At 54.3% G+C, this 27,808-nt stretch overlaps 4 protein-coding genes, 1 long non-coding RNA gene and 2 other non-coding genes across 7 annotated transcripts; 2 read left to right on the top strand and 5 right to left on the bottom strand.

The window, feature by feature from the left end:
* The first annotated feature begins 961 nt into the window (after positions 1–961).
* On the top strand, positions 962–11,947 carry DIPK1B (divergent protein kinase domain 1B). The gene is made up of 5 exons (XM_030506659.1): positions 962–1,197; positions 3,362–3,496; positions 4,597–4,704; positions 4,871–5,047; positions 5,764–11,947. The coding sequence occupies exons 1-5, from the start codon at positions 1,135–1,137 to the stop codon at positions 6,574–6,576; spliced, it is 1,296 nt and encodes a 431-aa protein (XP_030362519.1). The 5' UTR covers positions 962–1,134; the 3' UTR covers positions 6,577–11,947.
* Positions 8,983–13,797, bottom strand: LOC115616890. Its single transcript, XR_003994427.1, has 5 exons — positions 13,602–13,797; positions 13,030–13,084; positions 12,340–12,480; positions 11,224–11,273; positions 8,983–9,397 (listed from the first exon to the last, which is right to left on the bottom strand). It is a non-coding gene; the product is annotated as an uncharacterized LOC115616890 (long non-coding RNA).
* On the bottom strand, positions 12,166–12,299 carry LOC115617257. Its single transcript, XR_003994550.1, has one exon. It is a non-coding gene; the product is annotated as a small nucleolar RNA SNORA17 (small nucleolar RNA).
* LOC115617256 lies at positions 12,721–12,856 on the bottom strand. The gene has a single exon (XR_003994549.1). It is a non-coding gene; the product is annotated as a small nucleolar RNA SNORA17 (small nucleolar RNA).
* A 436-nt stretch (positions 13,798–14,233) lies between the features above and the next one.
* MRPS2 (mitochondrial ribosomal protein S2) lies at positions 14,234–15,951 on the bottom strand. The gene is made up of 4 exons (XM_030506657.1): positions 15,823–15,951; positions 15,668–15,739; positions 15,390–15,519; positions 14,234–15,082 (listed from the first exon to the last, which is right to left on the bottom strand). Exons 1-4 carry the CDS (start codon positions 15,848–15,850, stop codon positions 14,539–14,541), a joined length of 774 nt encoding a protein of 257 aa, XP_030362517.1. The 5' UTR covers positions 15,851–15,951; the 3' UTR covers positions 14,234–14,538.
* On the top strand, positions 15,741–17,186 carry C15H9orf116 (chromosome 15 C9orf116 homolog). The gene is made up of 3 exons (XM_030506658.1): positions 15,741–16,142; positions 16,216–16,294; positions 16,467–17,186. Exons 1-3 carry the CDS (start codon positions 16,030–16,032, stop codon positions 16,650–16,652), a joined length of 378 nt encoding a protein of 125 aa, XP_030362518.1. The 5' UTR covers positions 15,741–16,029; the 3' UTR covers positions 16,653–17,186.
* A 1,752-nt stretch (positions 17,187–18,938) lies between these two features.
* Positions 18,939–27,540, bottom strand: PPP1R26 (protein phosphatase 1 regulatory subunit 26). Its single transcript, XM_030506656.1, has 2 exons — positions 27,086–27,540; positions 18,939–25,189 (listed from the first exon to the last, which is right to left on the bottom strand). The coding sequence occupies exons 1-2, from the start codon at positions 27,257–27,259 to the stop codon at positions 21,095–21,097; spliced, it is 4,269 nt and encodes a 1,422-aa protein (XP_030362516.1). The 5' UTR covers positions 27,260–27,540; the 3' UTR covers positions 18,939–21,094.
* Between the last annotated feature and the right edge of the window lie 268 nt (positions 27,541–27,808).

The raw sequence follows: 27,808 nt of genomic DNA, 5'->3' as shown, positions 1-27,808 counted from the left end.
CAGGCACGCAGCAATGCATCCTCCTGTCCCCGCTGCTTCCAAATGACCAACTCCACTGTAAAAATATATATATATTTAAAAAAACAGAGTCTCTCTCTGTTCCTGCGCTAATTAAAACTAAAAATAAGCTGTCAAAGCTCCAGAGAACCAGCCTGGCTCCAGCAGGATGTACGAGCCTGCAGGACGAGGAGGCAGCAGACAAGCTGCAGGCGTCGGGCTGGTTTGGTGCAGGGTTGTTGTGATGCTCGGTACTGACCAGGCATGAAGCGGGCCTGGGACCCGCAGCCTGACACCGAGCAGGAACTGCGGGGTACCGGGTGACCGGCTTCTTTCCAAAGGTCATTCTGAGCCACCTTCAGATGGACAGAAGCAATCTGAACCACATCAAGCGGACAAATGGATAATCTGAAAGATTTACTAACAGGGAGTGAGGAATTATCTTAACAACGACCTCGTGACTGACCCTCCCAGGCCGTTTTCCATCACATTTTTATCTCTCCCCCCCCTTGCTCTCCTTTCCCTACATACCGCACTCCCCTGGGATGAGAGGCTGCACTGGCCTGGCTGCTCCGCGCCTGGCACAAAGCAGCCCCTGTCTTGCCTTGAGGTTTCCCTGCCCAAATGCAACGCAAACGGGGAGGAAGGCCCCTGCTGCTGCTGCTGGGCTTTAACGTGAGAAGGGGACAGCGAGGAGGTGAAGGAGCGGGTGACGCCGGGCTCAGCGCTGCGGGGATGCAGCCGCCGGCCGTGCCCACAGGTCCCTCACTGCAGACTGACTGCTGGGGCTGGCTCAGCACCTCCAGGGTCATCAACCGGCCTCGGGGAACCCGGGGGGTGGGATGCCCGGGTGGGTAACCCGGGTGAGACCCGGGTGGCGGGATGAGCCTGGGCTGGGACCCCGTGCCGAGCCGAGCCGAGCCGAGCCGAGCCCCGCGGCAGCCCCCCCGCCTCCCCGCGCTGCGTGCACCGCCCCGTGCCGCGCCGAGCCGGGCGGAGCCGCGCTGAGCCGCGCCGGGCCGGGCTGCGGCGGTCGGTGCGAGCCCCCCCCGGCTCCCCGGAGGCGAGGCGGGGGCCGCGGCCGCCCCGGCCATGCCCCCCGGAGCCTGAGGCCCGCGGCCGCGGCGCGCCCGCAGCATGCGGAGGATCCGGCGGCTGGTGCATCTGGTGCTGTTCTGCCCCATCTCCAAGGGCCTGCAGGTACCGGGGGGGATGCGCCGGGCCGGGGGGACAGCGGTGATGCCCGTCTCCGCATCCTGGCAGCGGCCGTGGACAAAGGGACGCTCCGCCGCGGTCTGGGGCAAGGGGCTGCGGGGACCGCAACCGGCACCGGGGGGACCGGGACCGGCACCGCGGGCGTTGCACGACCCGGGCCCGCTGCGCCCCGCGGTGCTGGGGGAGCCGCACCGGCCGTGAAGCGCCGGGACAGCCCACCCCTCCGTCAGCCCGCAGCGGGGGATGGAGGAGCCGATGCAGCGGTGACTCCTGCCCTCTCCTCCTTCCCATCTCTGAGCTGCCGCCGGGTGGGACCCGGCTCGGCGCCGCCGGGGATGCGGGGATGGGGACGTGGGGATGCGGGGCCAGGGATGCAGGGATGGGGATGCAGGGCCGGAATGCTGGCCTGGGCGTTTTCCCTGCAGCCATGGGATGAGAAATCCTGGCTCTGGCGAGTGCCCTGGACCGGAGCGGTTATCCCGGTGGATGGGAGGTTATCCCGGTTGAGGGGAAAAGCGGAGACAGGGTAGGGGGCAGCTGGTGGGCAGAGGATGGTGGCAGGATGTGAGGCAGAGCCCTCGGCTCACCGGGTGCGGGGAGGGCTGCATAGGGAGGGCAGTGTTTAGAGGGAGCTCTGCGGGTCCCCAGCACAGCAGATTGCTGGATGAGTGCTGCAGCTCCGCTCAGAGGGCCCTTGGGTGCTGAGCCACCCCTGCATGCTGCGCTCTCCCCAGCCAAAAGGCCTGTGGCGCAGTTGTGTGGGGCCACGGGGGTGGGCAGGGGCTGGGGGCTGGCCGGGAGGGCAGAGCTGGGTGCAGAGTGAGGGTGCTGGGAGCCGGGGGCTGCCCTTGTGGTGGGGCCACCCGGGTGGGTCCCCACGGGAGGGGGGTGGCAGCCGCACCAGGGTCCCCACTGGTGGGACCCACCATGAAACAACCCCACATTCCCAGAGTGGTGGGTCATGTACTCACCATTGGGCAGTTTTAGGGGGGCTGCTGCACTGGGGGGGTCTCACAGGTCACAGTGGTCTATGTCCAACTTCAGGGACTTCTGGAAAGCCACATGGGCTGGTTTTCGGCTTGTGGGAGCAGCCGTCCATCCTTTGTCTTTGCCAAGTCCTCACCATGGTCGAGTTCTCTTCACCAGGCCTTTGTTACCAGTGCCATGGCTCGATGGCAAACTGGGCATCGTGGCCTGCTTCACGCTTTGCAGTTAACATGCATTTGCAATTAACAATCCCGAGCAGACCTGCCCGCTTTCACCCCGAGCTGGTGGGGCAGGAGGGCAGGAGGATCCACCACCGCTGCTGCAGGGCAGAGCCCTCACAGCATTCGGCAAAGGGCAGGGATGAGGCATTTTGGAGGTGGGAGCAGTTTTGGGCTACAAGACCCAAGCAGGGGTCCCTGGCAGGTTGTAATGGTGTTGGATCCAGCCCTATCCCAGCAGGACGTCGTGGTCTCACCACTGATGCAGTGCCAGGAGAGAGATTTGGAGGTAGCCACTGGCCAAGGGCTCTCTTGAAGCAGGAATTAGCTATTGAGACCAGAGGGAATGGGGTGCTTGGTGCAAGGACTCATTCCCTGCCCTTAGGAGCTGCCAGGGCTCTGTGCCGTGCTGCATGGGTCAGGTAAACACCCTGTGCTGCAGGAAAGCAGACGGCAGCACCCAAACCCCGCTGAGAGCCTCACGTTGTTTGCATAGAGCAGCACCAGGAACTGCAGGTTCCTCACACATTGCTCTCACCCTGCTGGTGGCTGCCTCCTGTGTCCATGGCGCTGTGGAAAGGGGGATCCGCTGGGAAGGGTCCCCAGGAGGAGCAGAGCCCCTCGCACCCACGGGTGCAGGGGCAGCGGGCTCTGCTCTTGCTCCAGCAGCAGAGCAGGAGCACACGGCCGCAGCTCCCTGCCGTAGGGATGCACAGCATCCAGCTCCCTGCAGCCCACCGCTGTAATCTCCCTGCTTTTAGGGAATTTTAAATGACCTACTTGCAGCAGGAGTTGCATAATAGACTGGTGAATCTATAGAAAAGAGGCTGAAGGTTTCACCAGAGCTCAGGTTGGGTTGTACAACGAGAAGTTGTTGTCGTCGTCTGGCTGACAACAACCTGTGCGCAGCCCCGGCCTTCACCGGCGTTTTCTTGTCCTTGCAGAGCCGCCTCCCGGGCATCAAGGTGAAGTACCTGCTGGTGGTGTGGCTGGGCATCTTCGTGGGCAGCTGGGTGGCCTACATGCACTACGCGTCCTACTCGGAGCTGTGCCGCGGGCACGTCTGCCGCCTGATCATCGTGAGTGATGGGGCAGTGCCCGCGGGTACCAGGGCTGGTGCGGGGTGAGCACCGCTGCAGGAGCCTGTATCCAGTCCCCCGAGCCCCATATCCAGCCTTCCAAGATCTATCTCCAGCCCCCTCCAGGCCCCATGTGGTGCCTTGCAGCATCCATCAGGAATGCTGTGCCAAGGAGCGCTCCTGGCAGCTGCTTCCCCGGCATCCTGCGGAGCTCAGAGTGGGAGAGGTGACCTTATCCTGCCAGGGTGGTGGGGAAACCATCTAATGAGCTGTCGGAGGGAAGGCGGCCAGGGCAGCCATAGGCAGACTAATGTCTGTGGAGATGAAGACGCAACGTGAGGGCAGCGAGGAGATCCGAGGCAGGGAGAGCATCGTGCTGGTCCCCCACAGCAGAGCCGGGGGGAAAGGGGTGCAGCCAGTCTGTGGGTACCCCTGGCACTGCTGATGTGCCCCAAGGAAAGCACCGGCTACACAAAGAGCAGGGAGCTTGGCTTGGTGCGTTTTACCCCTGCCTGGGGTTTGCAGTGGGGCGCAGGAGCGGGGCTGCTGCGTGTGCCCCATGGCACAGGAGCAGGTTGCACACCCAGCCCAGGCCCGTGGCTCTGTGTGAAAACGCCTGGTTCATCAGTCCTGCCGCAGGGAAGGGAGGCAGGAATTGCCATAACAACAGCCACGATCGTTTGATTTGATTTTCTGCATGACTCTGACCACGGGGTCTCGAGCTCTAATTCCTGCTCTGAGCTCAGGGTTGAAGATGCCGTGTCCCCTGTGAGCAGGTCCAAGGGTTAATTCCCGTCATGTCAGGGATAAATAAAAGGAGAAGATGCAGTGAATTACTGCATTTCTAGCCCTGAGGCTGTTGGGAAGCTGCAGAGCTGCAGCCTCTCCTGCCCAGGGCTGCCTCCAGCAGCCAGATCAGAGCGGGGTTTGGGCACGGCAGGCGATGGCATGGGGCTGGTGACAGCATGGGGGGGTTTGTGTGCCCCCAGCTCGTGTGCTTGGGGTGCTGCAGATCACGAGCTGTGGGGATGAGCCTGGATCCACCAGATGAACAGGGAGCTGCTCCCACTGAGCTCCTCTCTCTGCCTTCCCCTCCCCAGTGTGACCAGTACAAGAAAGGAATCATTTCTGGCTCCACGTGCAAGGACCTGTGTGAGGAGCGCAGCCTCCTCTTCCAGCACTGCCTCTCCTCCTCTCCCACCCAGCAGGTAGGTCCCTGCTCCACCGGGAAACCCACCATAGGCCTGGGAGCAAGCTTCAAACTGGGGAATGTCCTCACCCCATCCCTCTACTGGTCCCGAACTGGACCAGAACCTGGTTCTCTGCACTTGCTGTTTCCTCCCATCTCAGCGTGTCCCTTTGCCATTGCTGCAGGTTTACAGCGGGCTCTGGAGGGAGACGGAGGTGATCATCAAATGTGGCATCGAGGAAGCCCTGAAGGCAGACGGGCATCCCGACTCCGTGCCCAGGAGGGACGTGGTCCTCTTCGACAAGCCGACACGAGGGACGTCGATGGATGAGTTCAAAGAAATGCTGCTCAACTTCCTGAAGGTCAGTGCCCAGGTCCCTCCGGGATGCCACTAGGAAAGACTAATTGTGTCTTTTGTTCCCCTTGCATGAGAGCTCCTCTGGCCCTTGCTTTCCCAGGGGTGCTGGGGGCCAGGCAGGGCTCCTCACTGTGTCCTGCAGCTATGGGGTTCCCTGAGGAATGGGCTGGCTCCGGTGCAGGCAGTGGTGGCACAGGGACAGGCAGTGGCTCTGATTCACAGCTTCTCTGGGCACCCTGTGCCAGCGCCTCAGCACCCTCACATGGAAGAGCTTCTGCCTCAGAGCTCATCTCAATCTCCCCTCTGGCAGGTTAAAGCCATTCCCCTTGTCCTGTCCCTACAGGCCCTTGTCCAAAGCCCCTCTCCAGGTTTCTTGTAGCCCCTTTAGGCACTGGGAGCTGCTCTGAGGTCTCCCCTTTAGGAGCTTTCTCTTCTCCAGGCTGAAAAAGCCTAGCTCTCTCAGCCTGGATCCATTGGAGAGGAGGAAGCTTCTTCCCATCTGGGTCTAGAGCAGCCCTGAGGCTGGTGAAATTCTCCAGGAGCTGAATTGGTCCAACTCTACACAGTGCTATGGCACCGAGTTTGCTCAAGCACAGTGGCTGTTCCCTCCTCTCCAAGCCCAGCCCTTTGCCTCCCCAGTTCGGTTTAGTGATGTGAAGCCTGAACACAGAGAGCTGCAGGGGTCTGACGCCACTTGTTCTGTTCTGGTTCTGTTCACAGTCCAAGCTGGGAGATCAGCCTTCCCTTGCAGGCCTGGTGAGCCGGATCATCGGCATGGCAGATGTGAACCGGGACGGGAAAGTCTCTTTGGCAGAGGCCAAATCCATCTGGGCTCTGCTTCAGCTCAACGAGTTCCTTCTCATGTTCTCCTTGCATGAGAAAGAGCACACTTCCAAACTGCTGGGGCACTGCGGGGACCTCTACGTCACCGAGAAGATCCCCCACACCTCCCTCTATGGGGTGGATGTTCCCCCCTTCCTCCAGCCGCTGCTGCCTTCGGTCGTGCACCAAATCATCCACCAGTGGTTCGCACCAGCGTGGCCCCGGCGGGCGAAGATCTCCATCGGCCTCCTGGAGTTCGTGGAGGAGATCTTCCACGGCACCTACGGGAACTTCTACATCTGCGAGGCCAGCGTGAGGAACGTGGGCTACAACGACAAGTACGACTTCAAGATGGTCAACCTGCGGAAGGTGGCGACGGAGATGACAATCCGAGGCTTCCTCAAGGGCCGTCACTGTGAGCAGAACGTGGACTGCACCTACGGGAAGGACTGCACGGCGACGTGCGACAAGCTCATGAAGCAGTGCAAGAGCGACGTGGTGCAGCCCAACCTGGCCAAGGTGTGCGGGCTGCTGCAGGACTACTTGCTGTACGGGGCACCGCTGGAGCTGAAGGAGGAGCTGCAGAAGCAGCTCCGAACGTGCATGACCCTCAGCGGCCTGGCCAGCCAGATGGAGGTGCACCACTCCCTCGTGCTCAACAACCTCAAGACCTTGCTCTGGAAGAAGATTTCAAACACCAAATACTCCTAACGGCGGGAGCACGGCCCTGGAGTTTAGAATCCGCGATCTTGGAGTAGAGTCCAAGGGCTGAAGGCCTGTTTCTCCATCCTCTCTCCCACAGGCAAATACACCCTGCGCAGGGAGCTCAGCATAGCTGCAGCCCCTTCTCCCTCACGGAAAACCAAGCGTCATGACTTCCACCGCCCAGCAGGACCATCGGGATCATCCACAGAGCCGGCAGGAGCGTGCTGCGGGGCCGGGACAGCGGGGCCGGGCTGAGCCTGGGGGAAGATGAGACGGGAAGCGAGGAGGAAGCGGAGCCCAGCTGGAGGCATCAAACTGTTCCTTGATTAACAGGAAAGCAGCGCAGAGATGAGAATGAATCATTCGTGCTGTTCTTGTCACATCATCTTCTGATGAACGTCTCTGATGTAAATAAATGGCTTTTACGTGAATGGCACCAGCACATCAGTAGCGACACAGCAGCCTCTGAGCACCCGCCTGCTCGGGATCTGGACAGGAGGAAAAGGTAGATTTCCCCATCCAAAAGCATCTACTAGAGTGTCTGAGTCATCTGCCACCAGATCCAGCTGTGGCTTAGGAAGCAAATCAGCTTTTCCACAGCAGAGAGGCCTGGCAGTTCCCTCATTCCTTCTGAAGTGCCTGACCCCAGACAGGGATGTGGTGGCTCGTGCCAGGCTCCCACCAGCTCCTGCCCACAGCCTGGAGCTGGCAGCACAGGCCATTCCCTCGCACACGTTCTGGCTTTGGAAGCATCTAAAGCCAAGAAGAGCTTAAAGGAAAAGGGCTAAACCTGAACAGTTCTGACTGTGTGTTCCTGCCCACAGTGCTCAGAGCAGGGATAAGCCAACCCCTGGGTTTAATTCTCCTAAACCCAAGATGGGCTTGCACTGCAGAGGTTAAAGATTAACGCCAGAATAATCCAGTGCTGCTCTCATTAGTTAAATGAATCTGCAGGCAAGGTTGCAGCAGGCTCCCAGACACTTGGTTGCTGTGTAGATGCTACCAGGGCTCTATATTCTGTTTCCTTTAATTATAGCAACCTTTTAAACGTGGGGGTAGAGGGCAGGAGTTTTTGTGTCCTACCCCAAGCTTGCTCAGTCATATTCCTGCTGACAGGCCACATGGCAGTGCTCTCCCCAGCAACTGCTTAGTGAAGTGGAGCATGTATCTGAAGCAATCACAAAGGAAGCGCATCTGACAGCATCTCCCATGTGCAGGCAAGCGGGAGTGTCACCACTGCAGATGTATGGGTCCTTTGGAGGAGATGCACCAGGTTTTCCTTCTATTAGTTCCATAGGATCATCCTTACCTCTCACTGTTGTTTATGGAGGGAATGTTTCAGTGTCAGCAGCGCTCTCAATGCTGGTGCAGCTTCCCAGAGGGGCTGGCTGGGCAGCATCACTCACCTGTGGTCAGGATGAGCTCTTGTGGGGCTGGTTTGAAGGGTGGCCAGTCCCTCAGCTAATTCAGGAGGGTCACAATGACCAAAGCCCATCTCGAGGTATGGAGGGCACCCCACGTCACCCGTGTGGAGTGGGAGCACTGGGTGGAGGGTGAAGGAGAGGGCTGGAATTGGGTGATGCAGCTCCATGGAGCCACCCAGCTCCTCGTCTCTTGTCCTGCACTCCCATGGCAACCAGCTCCAGAGGAATCATTTTCTTCTGCTATTAGAAAAAGGAACCCAACACCCACAGCAGATCCTCTCCTCAGGTGCTCAGGAAAGCAATTCCTCACCATCTCTTCTCTGTTTGCACTTAATCCACCACTCCCTTCCCCCAAAGCAGTGGTAGATAAAGCAGGTGAGCACCCAGCAGTAGGGAAAAACCACCATGGTCCTCACTTACCTACATGATCCTAGATACCAGAGCCTCTTAAGTATGAAGTTCAAGGAGAAAACCAGCCCCTGTGCTTGAAGAACTCATCAAGGCAGCTTTATTCAAAGACACCTGCAATGGGAACTGCCACATTCCCGTGTGATTAACCCATACAGCAATGGACACACTCCCAGGAATCACTCATAACTCACCCCCTGAGAACACTGAGTTTTGTTCATCATTAATACAAAGCACGAGTGTTTTCACACATGTGCTCATGGTTTACAAGCTACACCACAATACGGGAGAGAAATGACTAAAGGCAAAGCTATTTCACACTCGGCTCCAGCTTTCCCACATTAGCTGGAAAAAAGAGGAAAACCAGAATGCTGGAAGAGTGACAATCCCATCTCAGCTGCTTTAGCAGCACAGATTCGAGCCACAAGGGGCTGGAGGTCAGCAGCAAGGCTTCTACCTGTCACTGTTTAAAGCAAAAAGCCATCCCAGTTCTCACAGCCACAAATAAGTTTTAAATCCTAGAATGGTTAAAAAAAAAAGCTATTACTTGAGGTGCTACAAACACACAAACAGATCACTCCAGGCTCACTGTAGGTGGCATCTTTATTTAGTTGTTTGGGGTTTTTTATAATCCTTCTTACCATGTAGGGAAAACACAGATTGAAACCAGAGTGCTTCAGAATGTGAAAACAGCTCACGAGCAGAGATGAGTGGGAGAAGGGCAAGGTTACAGCTCTCGAGGTTATTCAACAGCAGCACAGCAGAAAGGACACAGAGCACAACAGTCATCACTTCTCCTAAACATCCGAGCACGCAGGTTGCAGGAAACACTCAGAACCAGCAGCAGCATCACACACGCTTCGGCTGCTGTGAGCCTGAACCCACGTTGAAAAGATGAAGCTTCAGCAACCTACAGATCCTCGGTGCAGACACCACCACCCGCTTCACTGCTGCAGCAGCCAGCTTTGCTGGAACTCCAAACCTCACGGCATGATCTGCAAACAAGAGAAGGCCCCGGGTGTGAGACAACTCCAAACGCAGCAGCAAAATCAATACCACGCAGCCAGGCTCCTGCTGGTCACTGCAGCTCCTCAGGACACATAATTCAGCTGATTGAAGCATCACATCAGGTTTGTCTTGGGACTGTCCAAAGACTTTTCACATCCCAAAGGAAATAAAAAAAAAGCTTCATAAAACGCAACCAAATTTTAGGGCAGTCATCAGCTGGGCTGGGTTATCACGATTCACAGGGAAGCTTCACAAAGCAACTTACTCTGACCCCCAAACACCCTATCACTGCAGTCAGTGGAAGCCAAGCGCCTGCAAACCTGAGTCAAACAGGACCTAAAGCAGTGACAGGAGGCAGGTGACACAAACTGGACTCGTTTAGGACAGGTTCTTTGCCACTAGAACAGAAAGGCTTTGAAAAGAATCTTCTGGCTTGGCAGAGCACTTGGGTGAGTCCAGGAAGGGGGTAATTTAACAGCACTGCCAGAGCCTGCTCATGGTTATTCTTTCCCTCTCAGGCTCCCTAAAAATCAAAGGGGAGTTTGCCAACCTCACTGCAGAGGCAACTATTCAGAGTGCAGGGAGAGAAAAACTGGGCTTATTCCAGCCTTCAAAGCCAGGGCATAAACCAGTACTAATGATGAAGGGCCAAGTTAACGTGCACAAAGACTTTTCATTTCTCTCAAACCCACTTTAATACAAAATATTCACCTTTTCCCCAGCTGAGAGCCACCCAGCAATATTCATAGCCTGGGACTGCTTCTCAGGCTGGGGAAGATGGTTTACAGCAAATGCTATTAGGAACATTTTAATAGTTCTCCTATGCCTCATGCAGTAAAGCTCTAGAAAGACACTCATTAGGCACTCACTACCCCTACAGGACCCTTGATGCAAGCAAAGTCTGAGCAAAAATGACCCAAATATGTATTTCAGGGTTAGAAGTCAGGGTATTTAAATAGAGTCCCCTCTTAGGGCACAGCTCTTTGCACAGCCATATCCCCAACCACCTTATTAGCATTCTTCCCAAAGCCGCTGCTGGTAGGCACTGCCTTTTCCCAATTAAATGGCTCATTTTGCAGCCAGCAGCAGCCCACTTGGTTAATGGCACCTCTGGCCCTCTAATGCCCATTTAATGAGGACATTTTCCACCATCCAGCACTGCCAGGTTTTGTCAAGCCATTAGTCACTGTAAAGCCTCAGTTTCACAATACTCTGTGCGTGGCCAGAGCTTCTCTCACCACTTGCTTCTAAATGACTTCGGGTTTTAGAATCAATTTGTTGCTTGATTACCAAAATCAAGCTTTTTATTTATTTCTTCATTACATCTAAGACACAATCTCTCATTATCTGGTACGTCTGAGACACAAACATGCTTTCAATATGCAGTAGCACCAGAGCCTGCCTTCATCATCTCAGGCACTTCAATACACATAACACTGGAAGCTTTTAGCAAGTGTCTTGTTGTACTGACAGTTGCCCTTAGAAGGCTGCACTTGGGGAGCTGAGAAAGGCAGTTTAAGTGAAATGAAAAAGGTGAAGAGTGTTTAAGGCTGCTTATGAAAACTCTGCATTAGCAAAGCAGAGGAACCTGAGCACTCCACCCAAGGCAGAGGTTTTCCAATAAAAAAAGATGCAAAACTACTGAATTTAAGCTCTTCCTTCAAGTCTACACTAGCAGCATTCTTTTAATTGTTTTCATTTGTCCCTGTCCTGGAAGGAGGACAGGATGTGCCAACCCAAGGATCCTACCAGAGACTCACTGTTTTGGCAAGACACTGAGGTCCAGTGTGTTTCCAAGTGACACCACACCTACCTTCAGCAGCTGAAGCAAGCTCCAGAACTCAGCCCTGTTCTCAACCGCAACTGTGAGGAGGAAAAACATCTTCAGTTTGGGGTTTTTGGGGGTAAGGAGTGTTGAGTTGGTAAATTAACATTGGGAGCAGGGTGCAGCTTCCTCCCCATGCTAAATCCACACCTAAGTGTTTCTAGATACATCAATACTTTGGAAACGACAAACTCAAGAGCCTGTTTTCCCCATCCCCTCCACTCCCAAGTGAGATTCTTGATATCCACAAAATACTAAACCCTGCAGAACTCCAGAGGTGTCTTTTCACCATCAGAACAGGCAGCAAGCAAGGGGCCCTTGCAGGCCATAAAGGGTTGCTGAAGGCAAGAACAGAATTCAAGATTAGAGCTGTTACTTCTATTTGTCCTTGCAAAAAATAAAAGGACCTTCCCCTGATGCAGTTAAAATTGGCATCATTTTAACTGCTTTTCTAAGGAATTTTGCTCTATCTGCTGCTGATTCTCTGGAGAAAGAGGTAAATGTGGCAGCAGTGTCAAGCTACTGAGCTCTGAGCAGTTACAAGCTTCAGGCATAGGAAGGCTCTTCATTTCTGACTCCTCATGATACCAACATGCCAGGAGAGCAAATATCCAAGGACTCAGGGCTATTAGGACAGGGAATACTGGAGTTTGCCATTCCTCTGTAACAATGAAAGATGCAATTGAATAAACCTGAATTAGATTTTAACACAGCATGTTAGTAAAACAGCTTTACTTCTAAAACATTGACCACGACAGCAGCAAAGTCAGTTGTATCTTACCTGTCACGTAAGGGATTATGTGACATTAAGTCATTAAGTGAATGACTGTCACACTGAAGGGCAGGGCTTCTGCACCCTGTCCCTCCCCAGCTGTCCATTGTTCACCATTTAAACTCAACATTAAAGGGAAAAACAGAGGAAAACCGGGAAGTGTCAGGCTGCTCATCATTCCTGAGTGCTCACAGGTTCCAGAGCACCAGCACAGACACAGCCTTTTCCTCTCTGCCACCTAATGACACACACATGGCACTACAGCCACGTCTGCAACACGAGCTGGGGCATGGGGCTGCTCACCAGGGGGACCTGCACCCACTGCTGCTCACCTCAGGTCTTGGAGGAGACCTCCTGCATCCGCCGGGTCATGCAGCTCCCTCTGGAAAGAAGGGAGATACACACGTTGCTTATTTTGTGTATCTACAGACGCTTTAGAGCCTGGTTATCACTGCACCACTGATGACAGAAACCTGAAAGGTACAGCAAGAGGGAAACTGGAGAAACAAACGCACAGCACAGACAGGATTTAGACACATCACATCAACTGATTCTTCTGTAATACAACAGGATTCTACCCATTTTAAGGCTACACAATCAGAAAGCCACACACAGCCCTTGTGCTGCAAATCCACTACAGGTCACACAAAGCACCTTTCTATCCCATTACAGGCAGATCCCACATTAAAGGTAATTAAAACGTGTTTATAGATCATGTCAGGCCATCAATCACTCTGAATGCTCACGGCTTTGGGAGCAAACGAGCGTAGAACACAGCCTGTCGCTCTCTGCCACCTAATGACACAAAGGTGCCACAGCAGCCACCTTCGCAACGCCTCTGGTGGCAGGCTGGGAAAACCCACATGGACTGAAAGGTGATAGATACACGTGTTTGTAAGAGCAGTATCACCTACTCGGATAGTACTATAGTACTATTACAGAGGGATTCGGTGCACGTGTAGATACTAAATGTAACCACCCTTTAGAGTTAACACGAAGGGTGCAGGTCTTCCACCATTTACCTTTGGTTTTTCAAGACGTGCAAATCTTTTTCACTTCACCCCGTCTTCTGCCAGGCTGAAGAAAGACAATAAAAGGAAAGTTAATAATAGTTAATACTAGTTTAGCTATTATTAGTTTAGCAGTTAATAGCAGTTTAGCTGAGTGCACAAAACCTTTGTGTACTGCACCCCTTATCAGAATACAAGATTAAACCCCAATATTTTGCAATATAATACATGATTAAACCCCAATATTTTGCAATATAATACAAGATTAAACCCCAACATTTTGCAATATAATACAAGATTAAACCCCAATAATAAAAGTGCTGTTTTCTGGGTGGATTCACGGAATTACTCAGCTCTTTCAGACCCTTTACCAGCGGCAGCCCCGTGCTCTCCCTCCCCGGTGGGAGCCCGGCTGTACCTAACCCCGGCCCACCCCACCGCTGTCGGGGCTCTCCCCATGTGCCCGAGCACGTTTTGCCCGCTCTGAGCCCCATAACCCGGGGCGGGCCAAGCCCCGCTTCTCCGGGGTCACGGCGGGCAGCGCCCCGCACGCAGCCGCGGCTGCACACGGGAGCCCCCCCCACCTCCGGCGCGCTCCCTCCTCATCATCATCCTCCTCCTCCTCCTCCTCCCGCCCGGAGGGGCCCGGCCCTGGGGAGCGGGGACCCCGTGGAGCCCCGCACCAGCCCCGCCGCCATCGCGGGCACCCGCGGAAAAGGCCGCGCCGCTCCCGCCTTCCGCTTATATAGGGCGAGGGCGGAAGGGCCGCGGGAACAACCCGCCCAGCGCGCTGGCGTCCTTGAGCGCCCTCTGCTGGGCAGGAGGACGCGGAGCAGGGAGCGGCCGGTGCGCGGACCGGGGATACGGGATACAGGACCGGGATGGGGATACGGGATCGGGACCCCCGGACCAGAGCTCATCCCACCGCGGGCCTGACCCCCGGCGCTGCAGGGCTGCCCCAAGACCTCCCACAGGCGTGTTAGGGGCTGGAATTCCCTTTCCCGGCCGCACCCTGGAGCCCCCCGCTTCCCCGTGGCTGTGCTGGAGGTTGGACCCCAAGATGTCCCGGGACAAAGTGAGGACTCCCCGGCCCTGGGATGCGCCACCTCCCTCCCTGCTCCCCTCTGTGTGCTCCCGGGATGGGAATAACCTTCACCCCCCCTTCCTTGGCCATAACATTGGCCAGAGCCCCCCCGTTTCACAAGGAAGACCGAAGAAGGATCGTGGAGCACTTTATTTGTCAGGACAAAGCGTGAAATCCAAGCTCAGGGACAGGGAGGCCACAGCATGGAGGTGCCTCCGTGCAATGGGGACACACACAAGGACAGGAGCTGGCTCTGGTCCCCCTCCCATCCTCTTACATTGCTCTGGACCATTTTTGTTTGAGCTGGGACCGCCGCGGGGCCTCTGCAGCACCAGAACTGGGGGGGTCCCTCCCACAACCAGCCCAGCTCCACCAGGAGCCGGTGCTCTGGGTGCAGGACGCCCATCACCGTTCCGCTGGGCACCACCCCATGGGCTCTAATTGCCCTCTGCTTTGCTCCGCAGCTCATGCACGGCCTCGCTCTGCCTCCTCTTGTCCTTGGCGCGGATGATGGTCATCCTGAAGAGCTTGCAGTACAGCTCCATGGCGCTGGGGCTGTCGTCGTTGCCCGGGATGGGGTACGTGATCAAACAGGGGTTGCAGTTCGTGTCCACCACCCCAACCGTGGGGATGTTCATCTTGGCCGCGTCCCGGATGGCCACATGGGGCTCGAAGACGTTGTTGAGGCTGCTGAGGAAGACGATGAGGTCGGGCAGGCGCACGCCGGCGCCGAACTGGATGTGCGCGTTGGTGAGCAGCCCGCCCTGCCAGTACCGCGTGTGCGCGTACTCCCCGCAGCCCCGCGCCGTGCTCTCCACCAAGTGGCAGAACTGGCGCTTGCGGCTGACGAAGAGGATGATGCCCTTGCGGTAGGCGATGTGAGCGGTGAAGTTGAGGGCGAGCTGCAGGTGCTGCATCGTCTGATCCAGGTCGATGATGTCCTGATCCAGGCGGCAGCCGAAGATGTAGGGCTCCATGAACCTGCGGGGGCAGAGGGAGGGCGACACAAGGGGATGCGGGGACGGGGTGCTGCAGCCATCGAGCAGCCCGAATGTGGTGTGGCCTCAGCGCGGAGACCTTCCCACCCGCCAACCCCGGTGACACCAGAGGAGCTCTCTGCAGAGCTGGACACGGCGTGTCCCACCCTGGGGGCTGCAGGGCTCGCACTGAGCAGGGTCTCTGTATGTGGCCATGCAGATATGAGGGTCTCTATGGGCAGTTCCAGACCCATCCAGTGCGGACACAGCCTGGGTAAGCCTCCTGCTGCCCACCAAGCAGCATCACTCACCGATGCCGACATCCCTTTTTGTGCCCCAGGTGCACCCGAGCATCGAAGAGATCTTTCAGGGTGAAAAGCTCCTTCACGTTGAAGAAGTCGGGGTGTGCGAGGGGCTCGGACAGCAGCTTCTCATCCACGGCTGAGAGAGAGGAAAACCCAATAACGCACCGATCGCGCGTTGTGTTTGCAGGGGATGAGAAGGGTCCTGGTGCACTCACAGCCCCAGGGGCCCAGTGCCACCAGCGAGGGCCCCGCAAGGCCACAAGCGGGGCCGGGGCATCACTCACCGCGGGGCTGGGCTGGGACCGGGACCGGGGCTGGGGCCGGGACCGCAACGCTGCTGTAGAGCCGCGGGGCTGCTGCGGGGAGAGAAGGCGGGGTCAGCCGGGCGGTGCGGGAGCGGTGCGGGAGCGGTGCGCGGTGCGGGGCAGGACCCGCTCACCTGCCCGCAGGAGCCGCGGCGCCGCCATGCTCCGAGCCCGCAGCGCCGGCAGCGGGAGGAGGAGGAGGGTGATGAAGGTCAAGCGGCGCCTTCCGCTTCCCGGGCCGGGGCGGGGCGACCCCCGGGGCGGGGCGCGGAGCGATCGCGTCCCCGCCCGCAGCGTCCCGTCTCCGGGCAACGCTGGGCCCCGCGTCCCGTCCCTCCGCCATGTCCGTGCCCGCGGGCGCGGCCGGCGCCGGTCCCCGCACCAGCGACTATTACCGCACCAGCGGCGGCCTGCCCGGCCGCTTCCAGCAGCCAGACCGCTTCTGCGGCTACGGGTGAGCCCCCGCGCCCGGCCCCGCGCGGCCCCGGCCCGCAGAGCCCCGCTCCGACCCCGCTCTGTCCCCGCAGGAAGCCGGAGCCTCACCCGCGGTACCGGACCACGAACCAGACGTACGGCAGCAGAGCCCCCACGGTGCACGAGGTGCCGGTAGGTTGGGGACCGGCGGGGGGTCGGGGCAGCCCCCAGCACAAAGGGGTGCTGCGGGAGAGCAGCCCCGAGGACAAGGACTTGGGGCTCACCAGGACCCATCAATATGCGCTTGAGCCCAGGCGCTGTTGATGGTGGCATTTAGAACCTCTCCCCTCTGTTCACCCTCCAGACCTCCTTCCACATCACCCCACATGCCTTTACGAGGATCCAGGGGCAGGGTGGCCCCTACAGGAACAGTGGGCTCAACATGGCCCTGGAGAAGAGCCACGTCACCGGCCCGGACAACTTCATCACCGCCCATGACCACCTTGACTTCCACCCCAGCTACAACCCCAATGGCCCGTCCCACTGTTAGAGCTGCAGCGGGAGCAACAGGGTCACTGCTGGCTGCCTAAATAAAACCCAAACCCCCCAAATGAGCAAACAGCACTGACCTGCCCCTCAAACTCTTGCTAAGCCTGACAGGAAGCACTACGTGGTCTGGAAAGTAATTCACATGGCTCACTGCTCGCAGCAGATTAACACACACGCTTCCTGCTATTGACCACCTAAGTCAGACCTGGTTAAGGTCTACGTAGCTTTGGGGGAAAACCAGTTTAGAAGTGTGTTATTAAAACTGAGCCCAGGAATTTGTTGGGAGAAACACATGCAGCCACTTTGGTACCAGAGGGAAATCACTACAGAATGAGTGTTATTAGGAACAACAATTTAAGGTGATTAAACATCAGTTAAATTGCTCATATGAACCATTTACTTAGTTTATAGGCAGCATAAATACCAGAACAATATACGTTACTTACCTATATTCCCCCAACCTTTTCTCTGCTACTAATGATCCTTTAAGCTCTTGGCTCATGTGCCAAGTATCATTAAAATTTAAGCTCTTAAACCTGTTTCTGTACTATTTAATGAATAACCAAAGTGCAGGTTTTCCAGAGGCATCCATTAAGCCTTTGGGTCTCTTGTAGAAAGCTCGTTCACCTTCCTCACCTCTCACAGCTACAGTGATTTAAGAAATGATGCAAATAACACCACCTAATCAAAGAGAAAATGGTTTTCTCAAGGTTTATTGTAACAACTGTAGTTACACAGCGAGTGGAACTGCATCATCAGGAACTGCACTAGAAGGAACAACTTGGAATGTGTGGCTTAAAAACTAGTCTGGAAGAGAAACCAGGCTGCCTGCTCCTGAGGAGGAACAGTCCCAGCTCACAGGGGGAATAGTAGAGACTAAATATGAGCATAATGCTATTCTAGCTGTTTGCTGGAGAACTAAAAAGCAAATAAGGAGTGTAATAGCGTATCCAAGTACCACTGCAAATGATACTCTTCACGTTAGGAATATTCCCTGCTTGGGTTATTTTTGTATAGCCTTGCAAACGATGCAGGAAGCCTCATGATGATGTATTTAAACATCTTTGCAAGGCAGAGGAATCCTCTTTAGTTACTAATGTCACTAAGCAAAAATCTGAGGTCCAACATGGAACAGAGCACCAGGCCCTTACCCGTCCTTCTTCACCCATTCAAACCCCAGTGTGGGTCCCTGTTCCCACCAGCAAGGTTTCAATCCCACCTACTAAACAATTCCAGTTTTCACTGCGATGCATGTGGTTAGCTCAAACAGAGGAGCTGGCTAAAGAACCTGTGCTGTAAACACACCAATACACCGGCACCAGTGCCCGTACTCTGCAGAAATGCTGCTGAAAATATTGAACTTCGTAAAATATTGAACTTCTGGAAACAAACGAGCAGCCCTCAGCCACTCACTGCTATTCTATCAGAGTCGACAATACCTTGAGCTTCTTACACCTTCCCTTTCTTCTCCTGAAATGAAAAATAACATAAAGTGCTGAATTAATACAGACAGTTGTGACAGTTTTACACGTATTTTTAGCCACAGGTTTTTCTGCAGGTGGAATAATTTAGGGATCAGACTGACTCTTGAGAACAAATCCAGTGCCTTTTGTCACGTTCTTCCCACCCGCTTTCATAGTCCACCTAGAGCCACCCACCTCCTCTCTGCCTTGTCTAATTCTTCCACTTTGTTTTATTCTGGAACTGAAACCAGCCCCTTTGAAGAGGTCTGGGTGCAGTTCACCTCACCTCACATAAACTGTTGCCAGAGATACGCTGCGTTAAGGTTACCCAATTCTCTTGCACTGAGGTTTGCTGGGAAGGGGGCAACACACAAACCTCAGGTGCAGGCAGCCCCACGAGATGTGCCTCTATGCATCAATTTGCTCAAGACTGCACTTACCATGTGTCAAACATTGCTTTCCTTGTGTTTCCTTTCCTACATTCCCCTGTTTTAGTGGCTTAAGACACAGTGACCTGTTTGTTCAGATGTTAGAGACCCAATACACTTGTTTATTTAAGGAATACCTGCACAAATCCACTGTCATCCTCAAGATGACACACTTCACTGCAGAGAATCTACCTGAAACAGCCTCTTTCTACTCTGTATTTTGAAAGCAAGATCTTCATGTTTACAGATAAAATTAGGTGAGGTTCTGCTACCAAAGCAAGGCAAACTGCACTTCCTGGCACAAGTTAATCACATCTTTGGGCTGCAGGCGGGGGGGGGAAAAGGTAACACAAACCCACTGCTCCCTTGAGACGATGACACAAACCATAGGAGCACTCTGCTTTCACGGTCCATCGTCAGAACCCCATTTATTAAACATTATAAACTTATACACCATTTCCTATATACAAATCAAGTTTCTCAATTTAAAAAAGTGCGGCTTGAAATCAGGTTTTATTTAAAGCACAAGGTCATCGGAACTGCTTCTTATAACTGAATCTGGGCATGAGGAGCATCGAGAACACAGACACATCGACGGGGCACCAGACACCACCTCGTGAGGCTTCACCTTGCTTTACTGACAACTTTGAGGAGGAACATTCAGCTTATTTCATACAAACAGTACAGAGCGCGTCCACCACCTCTATTAATACAGTTTAATCCTTTGAAAGCAAGGTACTCTGAAAACTTCTATTTTAAAATACCAGCCTATTTACCTATTCCAAACAAAAGGCCCAAATCCTGCAACTGCATCAAGGCAGACAAAATGTATGCCTGTGTAGAGGGGCTGCAGTCACGCGAGCCAAGTAAAAAACCACTTTTCCAAGGTATCCTACCACAAAAATGAGATATTGATCGTTTAAACAAACGGACCACCAAGCCAAGGGCTGTAAAACGGTGGCTAGACAGTACGAAATGTCAAGTGACCACTAGAAACAGGTTTAAAACGTAACTGCACAACAGTATAAACACACGAAGGATGTTGCTCACTTCTCTACATGCCACAGTTACTTGTTCTACTCTATGCTACGCTGTAGTTTGCCAGTGTTGTGCAAACGTGACCACAGCAGGGGGGATCCCAAGCGGTTCCGGATCCCTTCCTGGCTGCTTTCGCTCCATTTTCCAACATCAAGGCCAGCCTCCAGGAAGACACAGACACCAAGGGACAGTAAGTAAGTTTGGCTGAGAGAAGACTGGATAAAGAGAGTATCGGATCAGTTCACAGGGACAAGATGTGAGAACAAACTACTCAAAGGACTTCATGACACGCAAATGAGAAGAACCAGCCAACGGCACAAATTCCCACTTCTTGGATCCTTCAGTGAAACCAGAGTGGGGGCACTTTTGTTTGCTGATATGAACGTGCTACTTCAGTCCCGTATCAAGTTAGTACAAATAAAAAGAGAGAAGTGAAAAATTGCTTTATTCCTGCTGCTGGAAACGGAAGCAGGGAAAGAGCTACCGGTATGAAGGAACAGTGCTGGAAATATCCTTGGCGCTTACATTAGGGATGTCCTAGAGCAAACCCAGCTTTGTTCTATTGCACAAAAACTGTAAGTGAAAATCAGAGTTCACAGAGATGTAACAGTTTAGAAACCCCTTTTGAACAAGGAAAGTAAGGGCACTCGATTCCAGGAAGTCCACTCAGGAAACCAAAACCCATCTCTGGGTAACTGCAGGGCGGCAAAGTGAGACTTGAGAACAACGAGGAATTGTTTCAGCCCCACAGGCCCAACAGTGCATCAGTCCAGTGAAATCCACTGCAATCCTGGTGTCACCACAGACACGCTCCTCTCAAACTGGATGGAAGCATCATCCGCTGGCGGGAGGTTGTGGGTATTCAGAAGGTACTTCTGGCTTCACCCAGCACGTGCACACAGACCCATCCACGTTATTTACCTGAATTTGCATTTGGATCTTCAAGGCTGGAGCCCCACACCTACATCTGCACCGGCTGTGCTGGAGTTGTGCTGAGGGAACCCACCCAACAGCCCCCGGGGTGGGAGAACCGGTACCCCGGCAGAAGCCCAGGGCATGGGGTTGTCCTAAGGCAGCTCGAACGGGAACGGGTGTCAATGGGCCTCAGAGGCAGAGCACTGCGATCAACCGCTGTGTCCTGCTTCTCTGAGCAGATTGCCAAATATATGCCGTGCACAAACAGGTTTCCTACTTATACATATGATTAGAGGCCTCATCATTTACAGCGTGATGAGCCAGTATCTTATCTACAGTGACTACAGCGTCCTGCAGCAATGCAAGCCCTAAAAATCCTTATAAAAAATATTTCCTTAGAGCACTTTAAATAATTTACAAAATTCTACAAAAACTATGAATGTCTGTCCATGAGATCCCTGTTCAGTAGAAGCATTTTCACATTAGTGTGTGTAGGATATAACAGTATCAGCCTCTCCCACTGTCTCTCACGTCTCAAGTTTTATCAAGGTAATTACATTTACTTTCTAGAAAGACTGTGACTGTAAAAAGAAGTGTACTTACAGATTTGAAACCTTTCCTTTCAAGAGGGAATCGGGGCAGACCCCTGCAGGGAGCTCAGGAACTTTTGCACAGGGTTTGTCTACAACTTCCTGCCCTTGGTCCACTTCACGAGCAGTTTCCCTATTCTCCAGGACAGGCATTTTTCCTTCCAAACTGGAGCTGGATACCTGCACTTCTTCCTGCCTGTCACTGTCCTGGCAGAGAACTTTTCCCTTCTCAATGCACATCTGTGCGCTCTTATCTGTACATGCTCCTCCACTAGTTTTATCCACTGCTACCGCTGTCACATTTAGCTCCTGCGGTGGGCAACCTAGACTTGGAGCTGGGCTCTTGTCCTGCTGGTTATTCTCTCCCTTACTGCACACATGTACACTCTGCTGAGATACATCTCTGCTGAATTTATCTGCTTGTACCACTGCCACGCTGCGCTCAGGGTGTGGGAGATCTGCATTTGCATCAGCCCAGCTGCCTCTGTGGATATCTCCTGCCCCGATCCGCATCTGTGCGCTCTCAGCTTTGGATGTTCCTCTGCTAACCTTATCTGCCTTCACTGCTGCCACGCTCTGGTCCTGCAAGGGGAGACTGGAATGTGAATCTGACTGCTCTGCTGCAGCACCAGCCCTCTCACAACCCCCTGCTTCCTCTCTGACAGGCAAAGGAGCAGCCTCCGGTCTTTCACAGGTTTCTGCTACGTGGGGACTTAACCCTTCCCCAGTGAGCTTCTGAGAACTGGATTCTTTTATTGCTGTTGTACTCTCCCCACTAAATTCGCCTTTGGGCGAGGGGGTTCCTCTTCCCTGGTTAAGCACATCTGTACCCAGGGAAGCTGCCTCTGCTCCTAAAGCGCTGCTCTGGGCGAGCAAGCTCTCTGCTTTCTGCCTTTTGCTCAGAAGCATGGATTTCTTCCTGTCCCGAGCACATTTTAGACCTGCAATAAATTTACTTGAAATTTTGAGGTGAAAGGTATTCTTTCTCTTGGATCTGGGCTTTGCCTTCACTACTTTTCGTACTTTACCACCTTCATTTTTGCTGCTTTTAGGTGGAAGTGTTTTCTGCACGGGCTCTGGATTAGGGACATCCCTTTTACCCGCTGTGCTTCCAGATATCTCACCAGCAGCAGCACCTTTAACCCCCTCCAGTCCTTGCTTAGCTTTTGACTGACCAGTAGCATGAACATTCTCTGCTGAGGAAGCGGATTTCCCACTGCCATGTAACATTGCACTTTTCCCTTCTGTTCTCAGAGAGTTCTTCAGCTCCTCAGTCTGCTGAGACACCTCAGGCTTGTCACTCTGACCCAAGGCAAGGTCAAGTTCATTTTCAACCGGCTGTTGCTTCGCTTTTCCTTTAGTAGAGGTTTGTTTGGTCACTCTCAATAGGTCCAGAGTTGCATCATCTTTCTGTAGCTCCGAGTTGCCTGCAGAGTCTTTAGCCTTTTCTGCCAAAAACTTCCTGATTTCTTGCTCGATGCTGTCATCGCTGTCCACTGAACTGCTGTCGTCAGCGCCCGACGTGGCTGTGAAAGTACAGTGCCTATTTTTAGCTGCCTGCAGGTTATTCTGGTTTGTGACTGGTTTAGATTTGGATCCTTTTTTAAGCTGTAGGTTAAACTCTGAGTTCTTCACAGTTTCTGGTTTTTCACTGGGAAGTTTGACATTTGTGTCATCAGGAAGACTTCGGACCACATTCTCTTTCGCGGCTTTTCTGGGTTTGGAGAGGCAGCTCTTCAGCAGCACGGGATGTCTGCTTTGCTGGAGGCTGCTAAATCCATCCAGCAGCTGAGTTTCTGTCTCACTGAACCTCACCCTCTTCTTGCACTGAGATTTCTGGTCCTTGGACTTCTTCTTTAGTTTTCTTTTAGACCGCAGAAGGTCCTTGATGGCACTATCCAGGTCCTCATCGCTATCCAGAGAACTGCTCTCATCATCCGAACCATCCCTCTCTTGAGTTTGGATGGAGTTTTTCACAGGCTTTCTTGTGCTACTCTGAACCTGCATAAAAGGGTTTATGGAGTCCAAGGCCACGCATCTGCCATCTGATCCAGACAATCTGGAAGCCATCAGCTGCTGCTGCCTCGTCTCTTTACTGCCAAGCTTTTGAGCATCACAGAGCTCTGCGGGGCTGCTCGGGGCACGTTCCTCTTGGAGCACAGGAAGCTTTGGATAGTTACTTGGCTGGAAAAATCCTGTCTCCACCTGCTCAGGTGGTTTTGATGCACCCTGTTTTGCTATTCTGCCTTCCCTTTTGAGTCTCTTTTTACGACTCAGTGACAGCTTCAGTGATTTGGGAAGAGAAGGCTCTAGGGTACTGGTGAGGCTGTTTTGATCTGAAGGCAAAGGCATCTGGAGTGAGCGTGACAGGCTGGGAGGCTTTGTTCCAAGGTTTTCTGACTGCGCTTTCAGAGCCAAAAAAGCCCTGATCTCTTGCTCTATGCTATCATCACTGTCCACCAGGCTGCTGTCACTGTCACAGCCGGAGGATGAGAGGAGCTGGGGAGAAAAGAAGGAGTCTGCAGGGAGTGATTTGCTGTCACTTCCCATTTGGGATGGCATGATTGTTTTGGAAATATCAAGGATAGCTTCCGCACACATGAGCTCTGCAGATGTGTCTGCTCTGCAAGAGGCCTGCAGTGTGAGCTCACAAGCAGCAATCTTGTTCTCTGGAAGTGCAAAATGTCTGGCTTTTTTCAGTGGTTTAAACAGCTTGTTAAAGTCATTGCTGGTGCTTTCGAATTCAGTTGACTTGGAATCAGTTTCTTTTCTCTTGTTGCTTAAAGGGTTTTTATGGATTTCTGGTGAGGCACTTGTTGTTGAGCTAATTGTCAGGCTTGCAGAAATGTCTGCCATACCCTTCGTATCGAGTTCCTCCCTCTGCAAAGGGACACAGTCAGTTGCGTGACCTGCCTCTCTCCTGATTTTCTCCAGCTGATAAAGCTGAATGGCTTCTTCAATGCCATCATCGCTGCTCGAGTCAGATGTGTGCACGCTCTCACTGACAAGTGCTCCCCTTCTCTCCCAGTAATTAGCTCCACTCTCTTCATCTTGCTCCACTCCCCAGGGCTGGCTGGCAGTGGCCATTTCCACATACGCTGGGTTCACCTGGCTGAAGTCACTGGGCTCTGGTTGCGTTTTAGACTGCAAACCCTTGGCCTGCGTGCTGGGTTTCTGCAGCTTGGCACGGTGTCTCAAGAGCAGCGCGTTACAACCTTGCTTTATAGCACCACAGTTCGGTTTGTTTGTTGCTTCTTTGCTGCATTTTAGGACAGGTCTCACGTGGGAATCTTTTTTCTCCTCCCCAGTTACACACTTACTAATTTCTTGTTGCTTCTTCTCATTCAAGAACTGCACTATTTCAGCTTGTATGCTCTGTTCAAAAGAGTCGTCGCTACTGATGCTCTGAGGGGAAGCAGGCTGCAGCATTTTCCCAATGCCCAGGTGGTCAGACAGGTACTCTTCCGAGAGCATCTCAGCTTTGAATTTCACAGGGAGAAGGTTACTCGCCACTTTGTTCTGTGAGAATTCTCTCTTAAACCTTTTGTCTCTGCTTACGTTTTCAGAACACTCTGCATTCCCCTGCAAGGACCGGTCACTTTGGCTTTTTGCTTTCAAGTACTCCTGAATGGCTTCCTCTATACCTCGGTCCACTGAGTCGTCGCTATCAGACTCGAGCAGGAGCCTCCCAAACCCCACACTCTCTTCCTCCTCGGTGTCATCCGAGTCAGCAGGGCACCCACACTGAGTGTACTGAGGATGCTGCTGCAGCAACGCGGTGCTAGACGTGACTCTGTTACCAGTGCCCTTTTCTCCCTGTTGTTTCTTCTGCATAATACAATCATACTCATTGTTCATACCCAGGGGAGACTCTTGACTTTGCAGGTTGTTTATGATCATCTGAACTTTTGCACTTACAGAGGTTCTACTGACGTCTTCTTCAGATTCAGGGTAGCAAACAGGGTATCTACAATTCCTCGCTGGTCCAAAGGACTCCCATTGTGTCTGAAGAGCTACCAAAGGAGAAGCATTCATCAGGAACATTCTAGCAGAGAGCAGCAGGTCCACAACGGAACAGTTTTTCAGATTGATCTCTCTTCCATCCTACAAGGAAAAAAAGAGAAAAATGGTTTTTATTAGCCATTTACCTTCTAAAAGTTCCCTGTAATAATACTGGTAACATAAATGGCCAGTTATTAACATTGGGGCTTATTGTGCCAGGTAATCACAGGAGTTACTCCTCAGCATCACTTTAATCACTTTAATCACATCAATCAATCACTGCTGCCATTAAGGGTAAGACAGAGCACTCGCCACTTGTGGTTTTCAGTATTTTCTGGCACAACCAGGTGACAATCTTCACTTCTGAAAGCCTCCCTGCCCTTGCCATGGAAGGTTGTGCTCTCTTTTGCGTAAGTTCCTAAACGATCATATGTTGCGAAGCCCCAAAGATCTGCTCTGATGGCACTTCAGTGCGATCCCCTCCTGCACTACAGTTGTCTGAATATTTTGCAGTGAACTTCGTGCAAGAGAGAGAGAACAATTTTAAGGGGATCTTTCTTATGAAAGTGGAATTGGTGGGAGTGGAGAACCCTGCAAAACATTCCACTCCCGGTGTTTCTTTTGGCATAACTGCCCTTCTCAAAGCACTCCCGCCGTGCAGAGCTCAGCTTTTCAGCTCTACAGTGAAAGCAACATTGCTTCCGTCCATACAGTACAACAGGCGGGTATGAAGTGAGTTTACCCATGATCCGAGGTGGTGGGACACAAACCAACTCTCACTCAAAGAGCAGAGTAACCGTGTTAGCACCACGGCTGGACTCACACACTAGCCCAAGACAGCTTTTACCAGTTCTGCCTTGGCATCAAACACACACAGCTCAGGGACCTGGGGCAGCTCAAAGAGAAGGGAGCTTATTTCTTCCTGAAACCCACTATACAGCAGTAACTCCAAGCTATCAGCCACCCCGGCCTCACTGCAGGATAAAAGCTCTTGGTAGACACAAATCTTTAGGAGTTTGCAAAAGCACGATGAGGATTATGAACAATTTTAAGTATTGTGATCAAGAACATCTCTCCTCACTGGCTGGTACCTGGAGCAACACAGCACTCTGTTTTAACTTCCACCTTTTAGGCAACTGAAGGTAGCTCAGACCAACTTCTGCTCTACAATACAGCGCAGTGCTCCCGACTGTGTGTCCAGCCCTGAATGCACCGGGAGGCACCTCCTGACATGATGTGGGTCAGACTTTGAGAAACACGCATGATTTCTAAAGCCACCTCCAACACATTCACTAGGGCACACCTAAATTAAAAACATTTTTCCTCGTAACAAGCACCTGAGGATCAAAAAGGCAGGAATCAGAATATGATTATCTCAGAGAAATGCAATCAACGCACTTGAGCTCCATGAAAAAAAGTAAAAATCCTCGCTCCTATTAACCTATTTCCACAGTTTCCAGGGAAGGGGCATGCGCCTTCGCTCCCTACACATGGATTGTGGCTGCTGGGGAAGGATCACACGGGGCTGGGATGAGATTTCCCACCCCAGCACCGCTTCAGGCCAGGGGTGCGGGCTGTGCGGGGCACCCACCTGAGGGCACCCATAGGGTGAGGGCACACGAAGGGACACTCATGGGGGGCAACCACAGGGGCTGTGAGAGGGGACACGGGGTGACACCCGCCGGGGAGAGCACCCACACAGGGTGTGCGCGGACACGAGGGGAGAGCACCCGGGGGGCTCACAGGGGGTGTCCCAGGGGACACCCACCCGCGGGGGACGCCCGCTCGCGGTGTACCCGGGGCCGCCGCCGCGGGGCGCCCCGCCCGCTGCCCGCGGTCAGCCGGGCCCTGCCCGCGCCGCCATGGCTGCCCCTTCCCGCCTTCCGCCGCCCTCGGCCGGCCGCGCCGGGCCCGGACCTGGGCCTCAGCCTCGGCCTCCGCCTCGGCGGGGCCCCGCCGCTCCGCTCCGCTCCGCCCCGCCCGCCCCCCGGCGCTCACCTGCCGCCGCCGCCGCCGCGGGGGGAGGCCGAGAGGCGGATCGTGGTGGTGGTGGCGGCGCCCGCGCCGGGCTCCCCGCTCCGCCGAGCTCCGGCTCCGGCGCGGCCGCTGCCCACCGCTCTGGTGCAGGGGCGGGCGGCGCTTCCTTCCCTGCCCCCGGGGAGCGGGAGGCATGCGCCGCAGGGCTCCGCCGGGGAGGCGGGAGCGACCGCCCGGCCCTCGGGGGCCGCCGGCTCTGCCCGCGGTAGCGGCGGGGCGGGGAGGGGCCGGGCCGGGCGGTCCCGCCGCCGGGGCACAAAGGCAGGCGCGGCCGCTCCGCCGCAGCCCGGCAGCCGGCGCGGAGGGGAGCGGGGCCGGGGCCCGGTTAACAGCGGATAGGGGAAGGTCCGCCGCGGGGAAGGGGCGTCCCGCCGGCCCTGCGGAGCTGCGGCCATTTGCGGCCGCGGGGCCGGGCGTGGGCCCCAGGGGCGGCTCCTGCGGGCGCGGAGCGGCTCTGTCCGGGCAGCGGCTGTGCAAACACACAGCCGGGCGCTCGCACCCATTGCTTTGGAGCCAGGAGCCGAGTACAACGCACGGAGGAGCAGAAGTCATGGTGCTCCCTTCGGAGTGCAGTGGGGGCTGCCAGAGAGGGGGAAACTCAAAACATTGGCAAACACGCCATAGACCGTCCCGAACCTAGAGCCTGGGGATGCAAAACTACAGCGGAGGTTAAGAGCTGAGGCG

Source organism: Strigops habroptila, chromosome 15, assembly GCF_004027225.2.
Source record: "Strigops habroptila isolate Jane chromosome 15, bStrHab1.2.pri, whole genome shotgun sequence".
NCBI classification, from domain to species: Eukaryota; Metazoa; Chordata; class Aves; order Psittaciformes; family Psittacidae; genus Strigops; species Strigops habroptila.
Note: the sequence above shows the minus strand (reverse complement) of the source record. Positions and strands in the feature narration are given on the sequence as shown.